This window comes from Cygnus atratus, chromosome Z (genome assembly GCF_013377495.2).
Source record: "Cygnus atratus isolate AKBS03 ecotype Queensland, Australia chromosome Z, CAtr_DNAZoo_HiC_assembly, whole genome shotgun sequence".
Taxonomy (NCBI): Eukaryota; Metazoa; Chordata; class Aves; order Anseriformes; family Anatidae; genus Cygnus; species Cygnus atratus.
The window spans coordinates 9974297-9992523 of record NC_066396.1 but is presented as its reverse complement, the minus strand read 5'-3'; the positions used below and the strand labels follow the sequence as shown (position 1 = coordinate 9992523).

At 58.5% G+C, this 18227-nt stretch overlaps 1 protein-coding gene across 1 annotated transcript; it reads right to left on the bottom strand.

Annotated features, from left to right (window-relative positions):
* Positions 1-3723: 3723 nt before the first annotated feature.
* DNAJB5 (DnaJ heat shock protein family (Hsp40) member B5) lies at positions 3724-18136 on the bottom strand. The gene is given in 7 exon segments (XM_050716266.1): positions 3724-5209; positions 10015-10400; positions 10403-10612; position 12903; positions 13583-13680; positions 13683-13825; positions 17997-18136. Coding segments are annotated over 7 exon segments (1110 nt in total). The 5' UTR covers positions 18035-18136; the 3' UTR covers positions 3724-4975.
* Positions 18137-18227: the final 91 nt, after the last annotated feature.

Below are 18227 nucleotides of genomic sequence, written 5' to 3'. Positions count from 1 at the left end.
GGCAGGTATCTGGTGTTGCTTCTCTGATGCTGCCCATGAGCTGTTGCGTGTCCCGCTGCTTTCACTCCTGTGCAGCACGGGGCTTCTCCAGAAATTCCCCTTTCATCCACCCTGCCTGAAGGCAGGCACGAGAGAGTTCTTGGGCTGTCTCTGGAGTCTGGTGCAGCGTGACCTGAGTGTGGTTTGGGAACAGGAGCTTCCTCTGATGCTGTAGCAGCAGTGTTCGTCAGGTTCTGCAGAGAGATTTTCCCCCTTCTGCAGAAACGATTTGTGTGTCCCTGTGGGCTTCTGATGAAAGGTTTGGTTCTTTGCTGTCAGCTTGGCCTTTACTGTGCCTTTTACTCAGCAGTCAGGTTTTGATCATATTCTTGTGCTTTTCCTTCAATTTCTTCTAGCTTCCTGGCCCGCTCCTTGATTTATTTTCCCTTCTCTGAACTGAAAAATGTGCTACTGCTGTACTTAGCATTTCATACAAAGAGGAGCCCTGGGTCTGGCAGCTGGCACCTGCCCTATCCTGGTGCGTGTGCTCATTCACCTGTAGCTGGAGCCAGGGCTGCACGTGCTGAAGCAGGTAAATGGCCCAAAGAGCAGAGCTCCTCTTAGGAAGGTGCGTGGCCAGCTGCAGGGCAGTGCTGCAGCAGGAAGAGCAGCTGTGAGCCTGTACCTGTGAGCCTAGATCTGTGCTGCGTGGTGTTTGGGCTCACCCCTGAATTCCACGAAAAGACAGGGAGCCTCCTGTTCTGTACGGTTACTTTTCACTTCCACTTCGTTCTGTGTGGGGTCTGGCTTTAAAACAGGGAAAAGGGGAGGCTCTGGGTGCTTGCACGTTCCCAAGCTGCAGGGTGGCACGCAAGGACCAGCTCTGAGTGTGGTGAACACAGCTTCAGCTCAGTGCCTCGGTGCTCGCCTTTGACGCCAAAGGCTGGGAGCTGAGTACTCCTCTTGCCCTGAGCAGTCGCAGCAAATGCAGCCGGCTGAATTTGATTCTCCTTTCCCTGCCTGACTTGAACGTGCAGCTTCGGCCACCAGCGGGTAGGTGGGGCACCCTTCGCCATCTGCCCGGATCATCCAGCTTGGGGCTGGATTTAGCGGTGGTGGGGAAGTACAGCTGGAGGAGGGAAGACGTGTTTAAACACAGGAGCAATGCTGCTGGCCGCATTTGGCCCAGCCCTGAACCAGAGGACAACGGGTGTTGGCACAGAGCATGGATGTGTGCTGTTGGCTTCTAGAGGGTCGCAGGAACTGAGGATTTCAGCAAAGATGGAGAAATGTGGATGAAACGGGCAGAAAGGATCCCCCAGGGCTTTCGGGGTGACTTCTCCCACAGCAGGAGCTGTGGGGGCCCCAAGCAATGGGAGTTTTGGCCCTAAAGCCTCTCAGTTGTAGACGAGCTCCATCAGCCTCCCAAGGCTTAAAAGGAGGATAGAAAGGGGCGAGGGGAGTCTCACCATGGCCAAAGGATGGGGCTTTCCAGGAGAAAGGGGGCTTGTGGGGAGAAATGCACTAAAATTGGGAGCACTGCTTAAATAGCACAGCCACCTGCTGCAGGCTGTGCTAGGAGGCCATGGGAGCCCCCCGGGAAGCTGGGCAACCTGTGCTCGGGCGGTCTGTCCTAGTTCAGAGCTGACTGCCAGCACCATGCCTCTCCTGTCCTCGCACCACCTTGCTTCAGCACCACGGGGGAGATGCTGCCAGCTCATGGGGCCGTGCTGCTGCTCTGCAATGTGTTTGCTGTCAGCCACCTGGGGAGGAGAAAAGGGCTGTCCCGCAGCGGGAGCACAGGACTCACAAAAGCCTTGCCAAGCTCTGTCAGGGGGTGGGTTTGGGAATGTCACCCCCAGTCCCTGCGCTTTGTCCCTGCTGGTGGCAGATATCTGCGGGCTGTGCAGGCTGGGGCAGGAGGCAGAGGGGTGGTGGTGCGTGCGTCCCAGCTCCTGGGAGCATAAGGTTTCCCTGCCTCCTCTCCTAATTGCAATTTAATTAGCACAATTAAATCCAGCAGGAGGGCTGGAACCCCTCCTCTTCTCTGTCTCCTCTGGGATGTGGCTTCTGATGGGGACAGCCCTCAGGGGAGCTCCTGGAGCATCTGCTTCTGCTCTGGAGCAGCATGTGGAGGCTGGGGGTAGCCCGTGAGAGGGAGCTTGCTTGGGCCCCTTCATTGCTGCCATGGGTGGCAGCTCCTTGTCCTGCCCCTGTGGCCCTAGAACCATGCTCGTGGTGCCCCAGCCCTACAGCTCAGCCCCACCAGAGCCCACACAACGCCGTCAGGGCCACAGCCCAGCCCGGTGTGTGCAGCATGGGGGGCAAGGCACTGGGGCCTAGAGCCTGGGCCCGGCCCCAAAGCAGGACTAGAGGGAATGGCTTCAAATTGCGCTAGGGGAGGTTCAGGTTGGCAATGAGGAGACATTTCTTCTCGGAAAGAGCGGTCAGGCACTGGGACGGGTTGCCCAGGGAGGTGGTGGCGTCACCGTCCCTGGGGGTGTTCAAGGAAAGGTTGGACGTGGTGCTGAGGGACAGGGCTTAGTGGGTGACATTGGTGGCAGGGGGATGGCTGGACCAGATGATCGTGAAGGTCTCTTCCAACCTTAACGATTCTGTGATTCTAGTGGGGCCCCCTCCTGCAGCACCCCAAACGTCTCCCTCAGCCGCTTTCTCGTGCCACCAGAGGGCAGGCCGTGGCCGTGCTCTTGTGGCCCCGGTCCCCACAGCCCCATCACGGCCCTGGGCCAGCCGCAGCTGCCCCGTGGGCACCCCAGCCCCATGGCAGCCCTGTCAGCATCGTCAGCCCCCCCGCTGGGGGGTTTCTGCCCACCATCCGGGGCTGAAGGCCTCCAAGGATCTCTGAGAAGAGCTGGGTCCCCGGGCAGCCCCCACCAGCAAGAAGCCCCCTTCATCGCCACAGCCACAGCTCCCCACTGCCCGCAGCCCCTCCTCGCTCACCCTGGCCTCCATCCCCTTGGTATCTTGGCTGGACTCGCAGCCCCCTGCCCATGTTGGTTGTGTTTTGGGAGCCCTGAAAGGATGCAGAGCCCTAAAATGGGGTCCCCCCAGCACTAATAGGGAGGGGAGTCTGAGCCCCTTCTCCAGCCCCACCAACTGCACCAGGGCAACCACAGCCCCTGTGTCTCCCATCGCAGTGCACACCAAGGAGTTAATATTTTTTAAAATACTTTATTTTTCTCTCAATACTGACATTACAAAAAAAAAAATACAAAAAAAAAAAAAAAGAGAACCACTATAAAACATTCAGGTCTCATTGAAACTGAGAAAAACAAAGCAGCTTGCATCTGCGTGCTGACCTGTCTTCTCACGCCATCAGTGTCCACCAGGTTTCCGTACATCGAACTCCACAGGGAACGGCGGAGGGAAAAGGCATCGTGCCCTAACCTGAATTCAAACTGGTCACAAAATTAAGCAGTGCTTTAATTTAATTTAAGAGGTCTCCTCTCCCCATGCCCTGGCCGTGGCACAGGCTGCCCTCCCGCCGTGTATGATGCACTGTACAGCTATACACCCCACGCCAGCTCGGCGGGCGCCTTGCTGTGAGCTGAACCCCCCCAGGACCCCTATTTCAAGTCATTGATTTTTCTTTATAAAAAGGATGCCAGGGCGGGGGGGCGGGGGGGCGTGTTTTGGCTTTCTCGGTGCTGGTCGGGCTGGAGATGCGGAGCTGAGGTGGTGCAGGAGCCATACAGAGCCAGGTCGGCTGTTCCGCAGGACCCCTCCTGGGAAAAACTGGCAAGAGGCAGAGTTGGCCGAGAAAGGTAAGAAATATAAAAATTCTCCTGATGGAAATCCAAAGTTTTTAAAAAAATACAGCATTTAAAAACAAAACCACCAAGCAGATTGCCTCATGCTCCTTCCAGCTCCACCATAACACCCAGAAATACCTCCTGAATTAAACGTCCCTGTAGAAAAATATATACACGTGCCTTACTCTTCCTAATAAAATCCCTAAGGTTGAACTCAAACGCTTGTCAAAACCACAGCTCTGCTGACGCTTGGCTCTGCTTTTGCACCCAGACTTGTGCTACACACATACTATGTTCTCACAGGCATGATGTTGGTATGGCTGAGCTGCTCCCCAAAAGCTGGGGTGAACCACTCCAGGAAACCCAAAACGGGCAGAGCAAACCCTTATGGAGTTTACCTAACAAGCTAAATATATGTATAAAAAAAAGCAGCAATGCAAACTCAACACATCTGAACAAGAAAGCTCCCACCCTGGGCTCCCCCGTCCCCCCGGCTGGCAGCAGGCACGGGGGACAGCGGGGGCAGGAGGCTGGAAGGGACCATCCCCAAGTGCTTTGAGCTCCGTTGATTGGCACAGGTGATGCTCGGTGGTGGTCTTGGCACAGGAGAGTGGACCGCAGTAGGACTAGGTACCGTGGTCCCTGGTTAGAAACGGTCCGGCTACAGTGGCCACCGCGCGCAGGAGCGGTCCCTTGGCCGTACGCGCTCAGGAGTTTCCTTGGCACCTCGGTATGGCCGGGACCCCGAACAGCAGCAAGTATCAAAGAGGGGAGGAGAAAACTAACACGGTGGGATGTGAGATCCTGTGAAGTCCTATTTACATTGCGCTTAATCCCCTATGAGCCCATCCTCTAGTCAGAGGGTTGGCTTGAAAAGCAGGTGACACAAAAAACACAAAGTGATGCACCTCCCGGGCAAACAGCCCGTGCCGCTCGCTTGTGCAAGGCAGCAAAGCTGGACCTCTAGAAAAACAAAACAAAACGAAAAAAAGGCTGGCAGTGAGGAGAGCTGCAAGGGCAGGAGCCTGCGCTCACCATTCCCCCGCCGCTGGAGTAGAAAACAGGCTGAGAGGGGAAGGGGTGGGAGGGATGGATGGGATTTTTGGGGAAGGAAAGTGTTTTTTTTGCATTTGAAAGTGCTCTGGCACCTCTGCTCCGTGTGGGCCGGATGCTGTGGCACGTGCGTTTGGAGTATTGCTGCTTGGAGAAGAGTCCCCGGGGCTCTAGGAGCACGGGAGGTGCTGCTTGAGGATCTGTCTCGTCTGGGGAGCTATTCTGTCTGGGAAGCGGATTTTGAACTCCACGATCAAGTCTCCTCGCTGGTTGGGGGCCTTGGGAAAGGGCAGCCCTTCCCCGCGCAGTCTCTTCACTGTGCCTGGCTTGATGATGTCGTTGCAGGGCAGCGGGATCACCCTCCCGTCGATGGTGGGAATGTTCACGGTGCAGCCGCACAGGGCCTGCGGGGAGAAGGAGGGAGACACTATCAGCCGGGCTGCCAGCCCCATAGCACCCACGGGTGCACCGAGAGACCCCCCCCCCCCCCCCCGCCCCGCTCCCCATCCCCAGCGCCGTGGGACAGAAGCCCCCCAGGAGGCAGGATCCCCCTTCCCCATCCCCTGCTCCTCCCAGCGGATGCCGCCAGCGAGCGCCCGGCAGCTCGCAGCAACAGGGCAGCCCAAATTTAGCCCCTCGCTACCCAATCTGGGAGCCTGACGGGGGGGGGGGGGGGGGGGGGGGGGGGGCAGCCAAAAACCCAGCTGAGCTCATCAGATGCCTCTGCGGTTCATCAGCTGTCACCCTTCGGAGCCCGGGGGTTATCTATAGCACAGCCTGTGCCCCCTCTGCCCCGGCCAAAGCCTCCCGAAGGTTACGCCGGCACGGGGCACGGCACCGCGCTTTCCTGGAAGCTGGGGCCCCGTGGGGCTGCTCCCCACCTCCAGGCCCTGCTCAGGCGAAGGGTTGGGTTACTGCACTGCGCCAATGCCCCACGGCTATTTTTATGCCTTGGTGGCCCAAGAAGGAAGCAAGAACGAGACGGTTCCCCGAAACCACAGGCTTGGGGAGAGTGGGTCCAGCATGCCCTGCGTCCCTGCTGCAGGGACCTCCATGCAGCCACGTCCCCCCACTGCAAAGCCAGGAGCTGGTTTTCCAGGCTGCCATCCCCATCCCCATCCCCATCCCCATCCCGGGGCTGGGAGCTGCCTCCTGCAGAAGCCGGCAGCAGCCGCAAGCCGCCCTGCGTTAGCGAGCCACGTGACGCGGGAATGCAGCAAGAAAATCCTTGTGTCCTTAAATAACTCAGACAGCTCTGCCGTACACGTGGGCAGCAGCGTCTCCAGGCTTTCAGCAAGGAGAGAGGCTGCCGCTGACGGAGGACTGCGGAGCGATACTTCTGGAAGGGGAGGATTTGCTGGGGCTGGTCCTGTCCTGCATGCAAAGCGCTTGTCCCCTCGGGATGGGGCATGGGGGTCCCGGCTCTCCTGTCCCCAAAAGACACCCTGCAAGGGAAGTGGGGGAGGATGTTCTGCAGCCTCCTCCCCAGGAAAAGCCTCCAGTGCCACAGCAACAGGAGGCAGCAGCAGTAGCAGCCCTTCTTCCCCGCTGACCCCTGGCTTGAGGCTGATGGCTGCTGCTTCTGCTGCGGTGCCAGGGCTTTGCACTGAAGCCAACGCAGAGCCACCCATGCTGGGCTTGGCTCTAGGGCTCAGGTGAGCTGGGAAGAGGAAAGATGGAACCTGCTCTCTCCTTGCACAGCCCATCTGTGCTGGGCCTCCTCCCAGACGAGCTTTTTCTGGCTGCAGGAGGAGGTTCATTGCTGGCTCTGTGCGAGCAGGGGGTGCATGGTCACAGCTCCAACAGGTTAGAGGGAAGCTTCCCAGGGAAGCTGGAGCCCTTCTGCTGGCTGGTGCCCACCAGCATGCGACATGGTGGGCTGCAAAGGTACATATGTGCCAGAGAAACATCTCTGGCCATGCAATGGGAAGCAGAAAGGGAACAGGCACAGCGGCTAGACCTCAGGTTTCTAGCCAACAGGACCAGCCAACTGTCCTTTTGCCTGTAGCAGAAAAGCCAAGAGAAGACTGATGTGCTGCCTTTGCTCTGGACAAGGTTTTGCTGCAACCCAGTGCACCTGGGGAGTGCATGGGGTGACCACTCACACACTGTCCCCTGCTCCGTCCTCACCACAACGTGGCCAGAGGGAAGCCAGGCAACTATTTCAGCTTCCAGAATGAGCTTTTGAGACTAAAGTAGGGCAGCAGAAGCGTGGCTGGGATGCTTGCACCCAGCCCAAGGGACAGGACTGGGAACACCAAGCAGAGAGCCCCTGCCAGGCTCGCGGCGTGGGCGCTGCTCCTCAGCGCCGTGCTTGCCCTGCAAAAGCAGAGGGACGCGAGCAGAGGCAGGCGGTGAGAGCGCAGACAGGATCTCAGTGTTTCCTCCCCAGAGCCAAGACGCAAGAATTAGAGGCGATCGCTCCTTCGCCGTATGTTCCTGTTTTTAATCCTTCTCGCCCAACTTGGTTGGCATTTGAGAAACTGGTTGTTGAAGCAACACCAGTGCTCGTGAGCGAGAGCCTGTAGCAGGGCGACGCGCGGCGAGCGCAGCCCCGGAGCTGCCCTGCATCCTGGAAAGAGGCTCGGTTTATCCCCGGGTATGAAACCAGCATGGGTTTGATGGCTGAGCCGCGAGCGCCGAGCTTCATCTGGGTCAGCGGCGGGTCCCGCTCTGCTGGCAGCAGCGGGGGGGCCGTCGGATGCTGCCGCCTGGATGCTTCGAGGAAGGTGACGCCAGGTAAAGGATGCCGCGAGGCGCTGCTGCCATCTCCATGAAGCCCGCCAGCGCTGCCTGAAGATCTGCCTTCCAGGAGCGCAGCTGCCGCAGCACTGTCACTCCTCCCTCCCTCGGCCTCCCACTGTGGTGTGCGCCTGTAATTTTAGGCACGGACACGTCCCTGCAGCCCACGAGTCTCTTGGGGAAGCCCTCTCACACCTCCTGCGGCGGCAGCAGCCGTCCCAGACAAGGGACACGGTGCCCAGCGGGATGAGGACGCGAGCACCAGAGGTGCATGGGGATGGGAAGTGGCAGCCTGACCACCAAGGTGGCATCACCCATCACCACCAGAGACAATATGGGTTAGAGGTTGTGGGTGCTGGGTGCTACAGGTTCCTACGGAAGAGCAGTCTGGAGAGCAGGCTCAGGTTCAAGAAGGGGCCGTAAGGAAGCAGATGCTGTGTTTCCAAGCCCTCCTGTCACCCTGTCCTGCTCTGGTGCCCCAAATGCTCCCTGCAGGGCCATGGCCAGGAGCATTGCTCCCCTTGGCTGTAAGATGCTGGCCAGGGGTCTCCAGCACGACCACGAGTGGGATCACGGCTCCGAATGCCCGCTGGCACCCCGCTGTGCAGCTAAGGAGACCAAGGCTCAAGCTAAAAAAGGCAGACTCGCAAGGATGAACAGTGCAAGGAAAGCACTCAGGACTATGGCTGTAGGCTTAGGTGATGAAGAGGTTGTGCTGTGATTCACTCCGCCACGTACCGAGATGCTGGCATATGGTGTCGGGGAGCTCCTGGCATCTGCTCCTGCTTCAGAGCACTTAAGCTACTTCTTCTCATGGAAGATAAAAGCAGCAAAGCGCTGCTCGCCCTGCCCTGGCAAGCGGAAGGCTGGGGCTGGCAGCCAGGCCAGCAGCTCTCCGAGCATCCCCAACACATTTGGTCTGCGGTGAGGGAGCGCAGAGAGCAGGCAGCCCGGCTCAAAGAGCAGAGGAATTTGCCTGGACCAGCAATTTCCACCGGTCTCTCTCTGTGACCGCCGTGATGTGAAGCAAATGCCCTGTTTACGGGCAGCTGGATTGAGATCACAGGGGTCCTGTGGGCAGGAGGCAGCCAGCACTTCCCCTGGCCCAGCACCAGTGCACGGGGCCGGGCGGGCTGCTCAGCTTGCTGCTCACGGGGCAGCTCCGCACGTGGCGAGCATCAACCTGGACCAACGTGGGCCAGACATCAGGACAGCCATCCCGGGGGTAATTTTAACAGATGCGGGAATGCACAGAAGGAAACATCTGAGATATGGCATGCAGGACTCCATAAATAATGCAGCCTCTCCCAAGTATTTCTGGAGGGGCCAGCAGGGCCAGCCACCACAGGAATAAACCTCTTTACTCAAATCCCCTTTACAACACAAAGGAAATTCAACTCCCAAGCTCACAGGTTAACTTGAGATGACAGTTTCAGGAGCGCACAGCTCTGCCTGCCCCACAGGGTTGCCCTTGTCCCCACTGTAGCTGGTCACAGCCCTGGCAGGGATGTAGAGCTGTTGCAAAGCTCTTCTGACTTGCTGGCACACTCAGGAGCTCACGTTTCCCTACCTCAGGTCTGGCCCATTGAGCTTATTTCTATTAAATGTATTTAAGAACATAAATCTGTCTTCAAAAAAAAAAAAAATCAGCTCATTAAGAAGACAGACAGCGTCTACAGTCTGAAAGGAACAGCAAATGGCAGCTGCCAAAAACGTCAATGTTAAATGCAGCTGCCAGCTGGGATTTATTAAAAAGTAGTTAGACAGCAGCAGCAGCAGCAAACGGCACATCTTGTTCTGGGGGTAAGCTCCCCTTCCTCTCCCACCTTCGCACAGTTTGCTGCTCTGGTGCAGCGAGTCTCACCGTGACCTCCAGGGCTGTCAGCCTGGATGTGCTGGGTTTTGCTCACAGCACATTTTTTTGAGATTTTGCCCTTTGTTCAGGGAAGCCAGAAGCAAAGAAAGCAGCCATTCGGGGCTAAAGCAGCGCTCAGCAAGGACAAGGTGTTGCCTTTCTGTGCGTGACCCTGCTCTCTTATGGGGTGGTGCCTGGCACCATCCAGGACAAAAACATGAACAAGCAGGGACCAGACCTGTGTCAGCAAACTTGGGGTTTCCCTTGCTCCTACAGAGCACCTGGGCTTTCCTCCACGTGTGAATACCCTACGCTAAAATAGAAGGGCAAGACATATGGGGAAGGGAGAAAATGGGTAAATACCACCTGCATTCGCTTAGGCAGCTCGGTGTGCTCAGTGAGGACTGCAGTACCCGCGTCCTACCCGCAGCAGGGAGGCTGAGCGGCTCTCCAAAACTTGAGCACGAGCTGGTCTCCTCCCTGCAGAGGACTTTGCTCATGTCTCTCACACCCTACCTGGTCCTTCCTCTTCGGCACAGGACGAGGGCTGAGCCCTGTCCTGGCCACAGCCCAGCGCCACCTCTCACCCAGGGCATTTCCACTGATACCCACCTCTTTAAGACTGATGTTTGCAGTGTAGACCACGTTTGTCCCGTCCCTCTTGAAGTGTGAGTGAGGCTTGTCCTTGAGGATGAAGACGATGTCAGCAGGGATGTTGTCCGGCGTGGCGTCCCCTTCTTTGGGGAATGTGATTTTGGTTCCCTCCTTCCAACCCCGTTTGATGACAATGTTTAGGATCTTATCCTCAGTCCGCATGGTCCGGCCATCAGCGTTGAGCCTTCTGCGGGTGATCTTCATTCTCTTGGTGGAGCCATGGTAGATCTCTTCCAGGGACACCTTCAGCTCGTGGATAACGGGTGGGTCTTGGACCTTCCTCCGCGTGTGCAGGGACTCCTGGTGCCGCCGGTGAACCCCATTAATGCCGTTGAAGCCAAACGGCCGAAGGCACTGAAAGGATCATCATCGTCATCGATATCCATGTCTTCCTGGTCAAAGCCATTGAACACCCGGGAGCGGCTGCTAGCGAAGAAGATATCGAAGGGGTTGGAGCCTCCGAAGAAAGACGCAAAGGTGGCGTGGGGGTCTCCGTGGAAGGTGTAGTGGAAAGTGTTCCCCGAGCCACCTGAAGAGCCACCTCCAGTCTTGAGACCTTGAAGAGAAGGGGGAAGATGAGACATTAAACGCTCCCTGCCAGAAGAAAGCTGCTGGCTCTGCACAGCCACTCCAAGCTGCGTGTGCAACTGATCTACCACGGTCAACGCTTCGGGTCCGTGGCACCCAGTTGTGCTGCACAGAACCCATTTTGGGTGAGTTATCTGTTACCCAAGGTGTACTGCGCTGACAGCCGCAGCCCTGGAGCATTGTGTCCAGCACGTTAGAAAATGCTTTGAACTCAGTGAGCAACTGCACAGCCATCAGGACTTTTGCTGGCAGAGCACAGGGAGGTCAGCAGACCTCCCAGCCACCCCCCGGCACAGCAGGGAAGCAGCTCGCTGCACCTTTGGCCAAAGGGGTTGACCTGAGGGTCAGCCTCCACCATGGGGGTGGGAATCCTCCACTTGTAGTTCTAGCAGCCCAATTCACAAACCGACAGAAGAGTTCGAGGCTTGCACCTTCCAGCAGCCATTCCCAGGCAGAACTGCCCTGGAGATACAGGGGGGTTAAACAGAGCAGACAAATCTGGGGGTCTGTTCTGATGCTCTCAGCCTCCTCATGTAGTTGGTGGCTCTTGTTCCTTGACCCCTGCCCTGCTGCATGAATGTCTGTGCTGTTGCAGACCCCGTAACATGCATGGGGACTGGGCTGTAGGGCAGGAGAAGCAAACCCCATGAGCCCACCCCAGTTTATGGGACCCCAAAGACCCTCAAAACACTGACTCTCCACCCCCAGGACATGTATTCCAGAAAAACAAGCACTTTCTGGAAAATGAAAGGTTTCCCATTGCGGGAGTGCTGGACTGGTGTGGAAGTCACCGCTTGGGGTGGGCTCATGGGGTTTGCCCCTCTACCACGAAGACTTTCCACGTCTTTCATCTCATTTCTCAGCGCCCCGACTTTCTGCACGGGCTCTCTGGGCACTGCTGCTGTGTCCGCCTGCTCACACAGCTGGAATTACGGAGAAACCCAGGCAGGCGAAGGCGGCCTACCCCGGCCTGAGGGATGGGGCACCCTCTGTGCAAAAGGATGGATTACAAAAGGAAGAGGCTAGATGCGTGACTATGGGCCAGCAGGGAAAGAGCTACTTACTGGGGAGCTCTAGGATAACTCGAGTGGCTGCAAGTCACAAGGAAATCCAGGCCGTGCCCTTGCTTGGGGGCCAAAAGCCCAGTGACTCCCAAATCATGGAGTGGGATGGGAGAGGACCGAGGCTGAGGCAACCAGCACAGCTCACCTAAAGCATCGAAGAGGTTTGGTGTTGCTGGTGCTTGAGCCCCATGGGGCAAACGCTGCAATTTCTCCAGAGAACCCCATGCCCCTCAAGAAGAACCAAACCTGCTGTTTTTCCTGTTTCGGGCAATCCAACCCAAGCTCTGGCCCTGTCTGCAGCCCCAGAACCAGGGACAAAGAGGCAAGGCCCGCTTCAAGCCCAGCCTCCCCGTCCCATTGCAACGAGGGGGCTGCTCCCGTGCAGTTATTTTTTCCTTACTACTTAACTCGCTCTTATTTTAGCCGTCGTCATCCCTGGAGAGCCCCCGTCCCCAGCAGGCCTGCAGCCAGGAGGTTTCACCTTTACGCAGTTGCCTTAATCCCATGACGCCAGTCAGAGGCCCCTGCAGAGGCAGGGTCCGGTTTCGGCAGTGCCTCCAAGGAAATGCTAGTTTCTCGCTTGAGATAGCCGCTTCTAATTTTAAACAGCAGCAAATCACCGCGGCTCGGTGCGTCCCTCGTGGCGGTGACATAAATAACGGGTTAAGCAACTCGTATAGGCAGAGCGTGTCCTGCCAGCCAAAGATTTTCCAAAGCTTTGCCCAGCTCTGTAGTTTTGCTCAGATAAACCATGAGGGAGTTCCCCCAGGTCTGTCTGAGCTTTCACACCCAGCAGCCTGACTGCTGACAGCACTTGGCACCTCTGACCGCTTCTTCCAGGAGCTCCTTCAGTTTCTCCTATAAGTTTCTGATATTTCTTGTTCCCCAGCATCTTTCAGGAGCGAGTATAACTTCATCAGGCCAGGGCAGGACTCTGTACCCCCTAAGACCTGTTCAGCTCTGAATGGCAGAGAGCCCTCCCCGTGCCTGCTGGGAGCAGGACAGAGCTGATAACGGGATCTCTGACCGCTGTGTGTTCCTGCCGGTGTCCCCAGAGAGGATGCACCCGCTTGCTGGGCACACAGGAGGGGCTGCAACTTCCTCCAAGCAGCCTGTCCATAGCAGACCTGCTGCTCTTTTAAGCACCCAAGTCCCTGGCTGATTAATGCGGATGCTATTCAGTGCTCTCCTCACCCTCAGCAAATGGGGTTGCAGTCTTCCATATTCGACTAATAAGGCTGTGTGTGGTGGAGCTGCTCTCCTCCTCCATGCCAACCGGGAGACAACAGCAGCCACTTAGTTTCAAAACAAAAACCTATTACTTAAATTGGGAAAAGCTTTGATTCATGTAGGTCAGCCTGTACCGGGGAGAAAAGTGGGACTAGCGCTCCAACCAGCACGCTACCGGGGATCCTGCGGGGGGACATCCAGGAAAAAGGGACATTACTGGGCTGGAAAATTTAGGCCGAGTGAAGGGTTGCTAAAGCATTATCGCAGCGCGCAGGCACGGCCCAGGAGGCGAGCTCCTTTTCACTTCCATCAGCTCAGCACTCGCCCTTTGGAGGCAGCACTGCGGAGCTCTCAAGTGCCATCTCCCCAGCTGGGAAGAGAAGCAAAAGTGGCTCTGCTGCGGCACAGAAATGGGTCGGGACATTATTTCTGGCAGCAAGGCAAAGTAGGGCCGGTGGAGTGTTTGCTCTCCCCACTTCTGCTCCTAGTCACCTTGATTTGGAGGCAGACATGAGCCCTGGGGGTGCAAAAACACCCCCGAGCCCCATATGAACCTCCTTGGACCCAAACAGGACAGCCACTGGTATGTCTCCGTGCCCTGGCCAGCCCTGCTTTGGAGCAGGAGAACAGGTCCCCCCCCTTACCTTCCTCCCGTACTGGTCATACACGGCTCGCTTCTTGGGGTCGCTCAGGACGTCGTAAGCCTCTGCGATCTCCTTGAACTTCTCCTCGGCGTTGGGTCTTTATTCTTATCAGGGTGGTACTTCAGGGCCATTTTCCGGTAGGCTTTCTTGATCTCGTCCTCGTTGGCTCCAGACTGGATGCCCAGAATCTTGTAATAGTCCTTCCCCATGACGGCGACGCTGCCTGGTGCCGAGTACTTATTCCTGAAAAGCAGAAAGGACAGCTGGCTGCAAGGCGAGCGCGGCGCTCGGGCGGACGGAGATGGGAGCGGCACACACTTATCGCCGAGCCGCCTCTCCCCGCATCGCACCGGCCAGCAGCACCACAGCCGCCTCAAGTCCACGTTTTCCCCCGAGGGGCCCGAGACAAGCGCGAGGACGCGGAGCAGAGGCAGGGGGGACGCGCTAGCGCGGCAGGACCGCATGTCCCTGGGCTCTGCCTTTGCCTCGCCGAGCTCCGGGGTGCGGAGAGAGTCATCCTGGACGGGGGAGCACCGAGGCGTTTGCGCTGGGTTATTATAGGGGCAAGGCCGACCTCGGAGGCGTGACGGTCTAAATTCGGCCGTCCCGTCCCCCCTCCTCTCCCCTGCCTCCTGCTGGGCAGCCTCCTGGGGCTTCGCCAGCCCAGGGCAAGGAGAGGAGCGACTCGAGGGGCTGGGGGGGCGGGGGCGGCAGGACGGGGAGCCAGCAGGGATGCTCCGCCGTGCTCACCTCAAAGGAACTTCAAACATTTTGTTCCTGAAAGCAATTGGCATTCAGCTTGGAGATAAGTGCTTCCAGCATGTCAGAGCTGTAATTTGTATTTAGCGGAGAGAGAATGAAGCCGTTAGACAGAAACATCTTGTGATGGTGGGAGGTTTTTCTTTCTTTCTTTTTTTTTTTCTGGAAAAAAAAAAAAAAAACACTTTCTAGCCTGACTTGCACTCCCTTAGAGTCTTCAGCTAAATGTTGCAGTAAGCCAGAAATATTAAGAGGTGGTAAAATGTCATCGCAGCCTGACACGACGCAGTGAGGTCAGCACGGGCAACTGGCTCCCTGCATTCACTTTCTCCATCATGTGGGAGGCTTAGGACAGAGCCATGCCTATACTAAGGCATTGAAAACCAGTGGCCGAAACCCAAGGGAAAAGGGTGGGCAATTAATTCACTCCACAGGCATGCTGCTGGAGCAGCAAACCCAGCAGAGTCATGGAATTCGGAGAGCAGCTCAAGGAGGCAGGACCAACTGCTCGGGGCAAAAGATGAGCGAAGACTTAGGCTCTCACAAGCACACTTCCCAGTGTCTCCTTACCGTCAGTTTTCTCACTGTGAGCTCCTTCCCTGCCAAGCCCAACCTGCTCTGCCCCACCTGGCCGAGCACAGCTTGGTGCCTGCTCCTTGCCGTGCTCTTCTCCAGACCTTGCCCCCAGCTGATCCTCCGACCTTCAGTGCTCTCTGCTAAGCCTTTGTGCTCACGTCCTCTCCTCTCTCTGTTTTTTTCTTTTTTTCCTGGGCTTGCTCCAGACCTACCCTTGCTCCAAAACAACCCTGAATTGCCCTGGACAGACCAACATGGGCAGCTCCAGCCCTTTGAGCCCCTCCAGCAGATGGGTTTCTGCATCAGGCTCTTTCCTGCACGGTCATACCAGGTGTTCCCCCTGTCCGTACTCCGTCCATAACCAGCTGCTCCCGGTGGAGGTCTTGGAGGGACCCCTTGCTCCCAACCACCAGCTTTGCCCTTTCTGCCCCATCCCCTTGAACTTGGAGGTCTGAAGGATAGGGGCAAGACACCAGGAGCTGCCCAAACCATCCGCCCCACGGCGTTAGGGGCAGAAGAGAGAGGCAGTGCTGCCGTGCTAGTGTTAGAGGCACAGGAAGGCCTCCGGGGCGTAAAGAGTCATCCTACAGCATCTCAGCTCCCGGCTTCTAAATGCCAGCACGTTTTCTCTACAGCACAGCCTCCAGCAGGAGCCCTCCACCTTCTGTGCACAGAGCAGCCGTCTTTGCCGAGCCCACACACCCATTACGAGATGCTCTACCCAGTGCCCACCACCGTCTGCATCTGCTCCGATGACTCCCAGCAGAGCCCGTGACAGGGGGAGGGGGGGACGCAGCAGGTCCCCAGCCGGCACCGGACGGTGGCCCGAAATGTCTTTTTTTCACCATGCCGTAAAACAAGCCATTAACACAGCCTCCCGTGGGAAGGCAAGGCGAGGGAACCAGCATCGCGGTCAAGGTCAGCCGCGCCGTGAGTGCTGACAGGTGGCAACCTGCTGGGCACCGGGGCACGGACCGGACCAGGGACCTGGCTCCTCCTGAGGGACAAGAGACCCTTTTCTGCCTGATCCCGGGGGAAAAAAAAAAGCCTCCTCCAGGCAAGGTCAAACAAGGCAGCGCTGAATTCAACCCCTTTTCACACCCCGACCACACAGACCAAAGCACGGAGGCTCGCAACCACGGATTTCACCCCACAACGGTGCCGCCAGAGGACCCCCCCCGAATCCCTGCAGCAATTCCTATAAAAGTCCCCAAACCGTCAACTCCCCCCACACCCACCCCACACCCACCCAAGGTCTTACCCTCGAAAGGTCTTTGGGGGGGGGGGGGGTGCGGGGGACGCCTGCAGGGGGATGCTCGGCGCCGTGGCACGCGGGCTGGACCAGCCGCGTCCCGTTCCTGCCCCGGGACACGAAATCTCACCGGTTCCCACGTCTCCCAGCCCCGTCACCTGGCGCTGCCGTCCCCACGCCCCACGTCGGGTGACCCGTCGGGTTAAGCCACGCTCCGGAGGCGACGCTCACATGTGCGGTGGTTAAAACACGACTCTGTCCCCGCGCAGCCTCCCTCCCACCTTCCACGGGATCAGCTGCGCCTCGCCACAGCTCCTCTCTCCCCCCCCCTGCCGCTCAATCATCCTGCTCTGCCTTCCCATTTAACCCTCTCGGGAGCGGGGGGGGAAAGGAGCTGCTGAGCAAGGGGGGGCTTCGAGGCGGGTCAGGCACCTGCATTCCCTTCCCTGAACACCTTAGGAATAAAGGGGCTGCATCAGACAAACCGCAGGCACCGGCACCTCCCAGCTGGCGGCTGCGCTGGCGACGCGCCCAGCCCCGTTCCCCCCTTAAAAAATAATAAATAAATAATTTTATAAAAAAAAAAAAAAAAAAGAGAGGAGAGAAGAACCCTTTGTTCCAGCCCCCGCACATCAGGACATCAGGACCATGCAACCTCTGGATCGGCGAGCCGGCTGACTAGCAATCACTTTGACATAATCCCTCCGCTCTGCAGTCACGTAAGGCAACGAGCCCACGCCGCCCAGCGGTCCCGCGAGGTTTTCCGCCCCGCACCGTACGGTGGCGGGCAGGTGACGAGCTGGGCACCGCGGGGCACTAATTATCCTCGGCCGCGAGCACACAGGCACGAGACGCGGGGGTGAGACCCACTCACGAAACTTCACAAAGACATTCAGAGTCCAAGCGGTCGCCTCTGAAGGCTCGACCTGTATTTTAGACACCGCGCCGGCTCCTCAGCCCGGCGGGGACGCGGCTCCGACCTCAGCCCCAGATGAGGGGAAGCGGGGACGGGGGGTGCCAGCGAGCCGTCCTCTGGGGGCTTTGGAGCCCGCAGGAGCCCGTCCGCGAGGTCGCTTGACAGGCAGCGGTTTTTCCTCTCAGTGGCCTTCTCGCCGCGCTTCCTGAGCCGAGAGGCGCCGGGTGGGCACGGGCTCCCGAAATTAAAGCATTTCTTTCTGCTGCCGGCTCAGGCACCCTCCCCGCTCCCCAGCCCGCTGCTGCATGGGGGCCCACCCCCAGCCCCCGTTACCAAACGGCCCCGGAGCAGCTCCCCCCAACCCCACAGAAGCGGCGGTAACGAGGAGCCCGGTGTCCCCGGCAATTAATCGCTCGCTCCCGGTGCCGGTCACGGCGGTGCCACACAAGGAGGGAGGAAAGTAGGACAGCGCTGATGCACCACGAGGCGGAAAAAAGTAACGCGGACCGCTTCGCGCCGGCCCGCGGGGGTCCCCGTGCGTGCCCCCGCTTCCCCGGGTGCCGACACCGCTCCCCGTGCCGGAGCAGGAGGGGATCCAGCAGCCGCGGTCCCACCATTGCGACCCCGACCTCCCCTCCTGGTTCTCCGGCGGCGCAAAAACCTCCTCCTGGAGAAGTCACCTTCACGCCTCCCGCCGTGGGGGGCACCGGGGGCATGCCGAGGGAACTCAAACCCGCCGCGTGTCGCCCACCCGGCCCCCCCCAAGCCCCGCGGAGAAACTTCGTGGCCGAGCATCAAAGGGACCCTCGGGGAGAAACCCTCACCCCCGAGGGCACGCGGGGTCCGCGGGCGGTGGGGGGGTGGTCTGAGGGGGTCGGTCGGCGGGGTGCCGCGCCGGGGGTGCGTCGTACCTCTCCGCGCGGCTCCAGAAGAGCAGGATGGCCGGCATAGCAGCGCCGGGGCCGGGCGAAGCCCCAAGTTTTGCTCAGGCAGCTCGAGGGGAACGCGTCGCGTCGGGGCAAGGCAGTGCCACCGTGCCGGCTGGCAGCCGCAGGGAAGCAGCCAGCGATGTCATGAGTACAACGCAATGAATCATCCCATCCCGGGCCCCCCCACGCGCACGCCGCCCGCCTCCCCCCTTC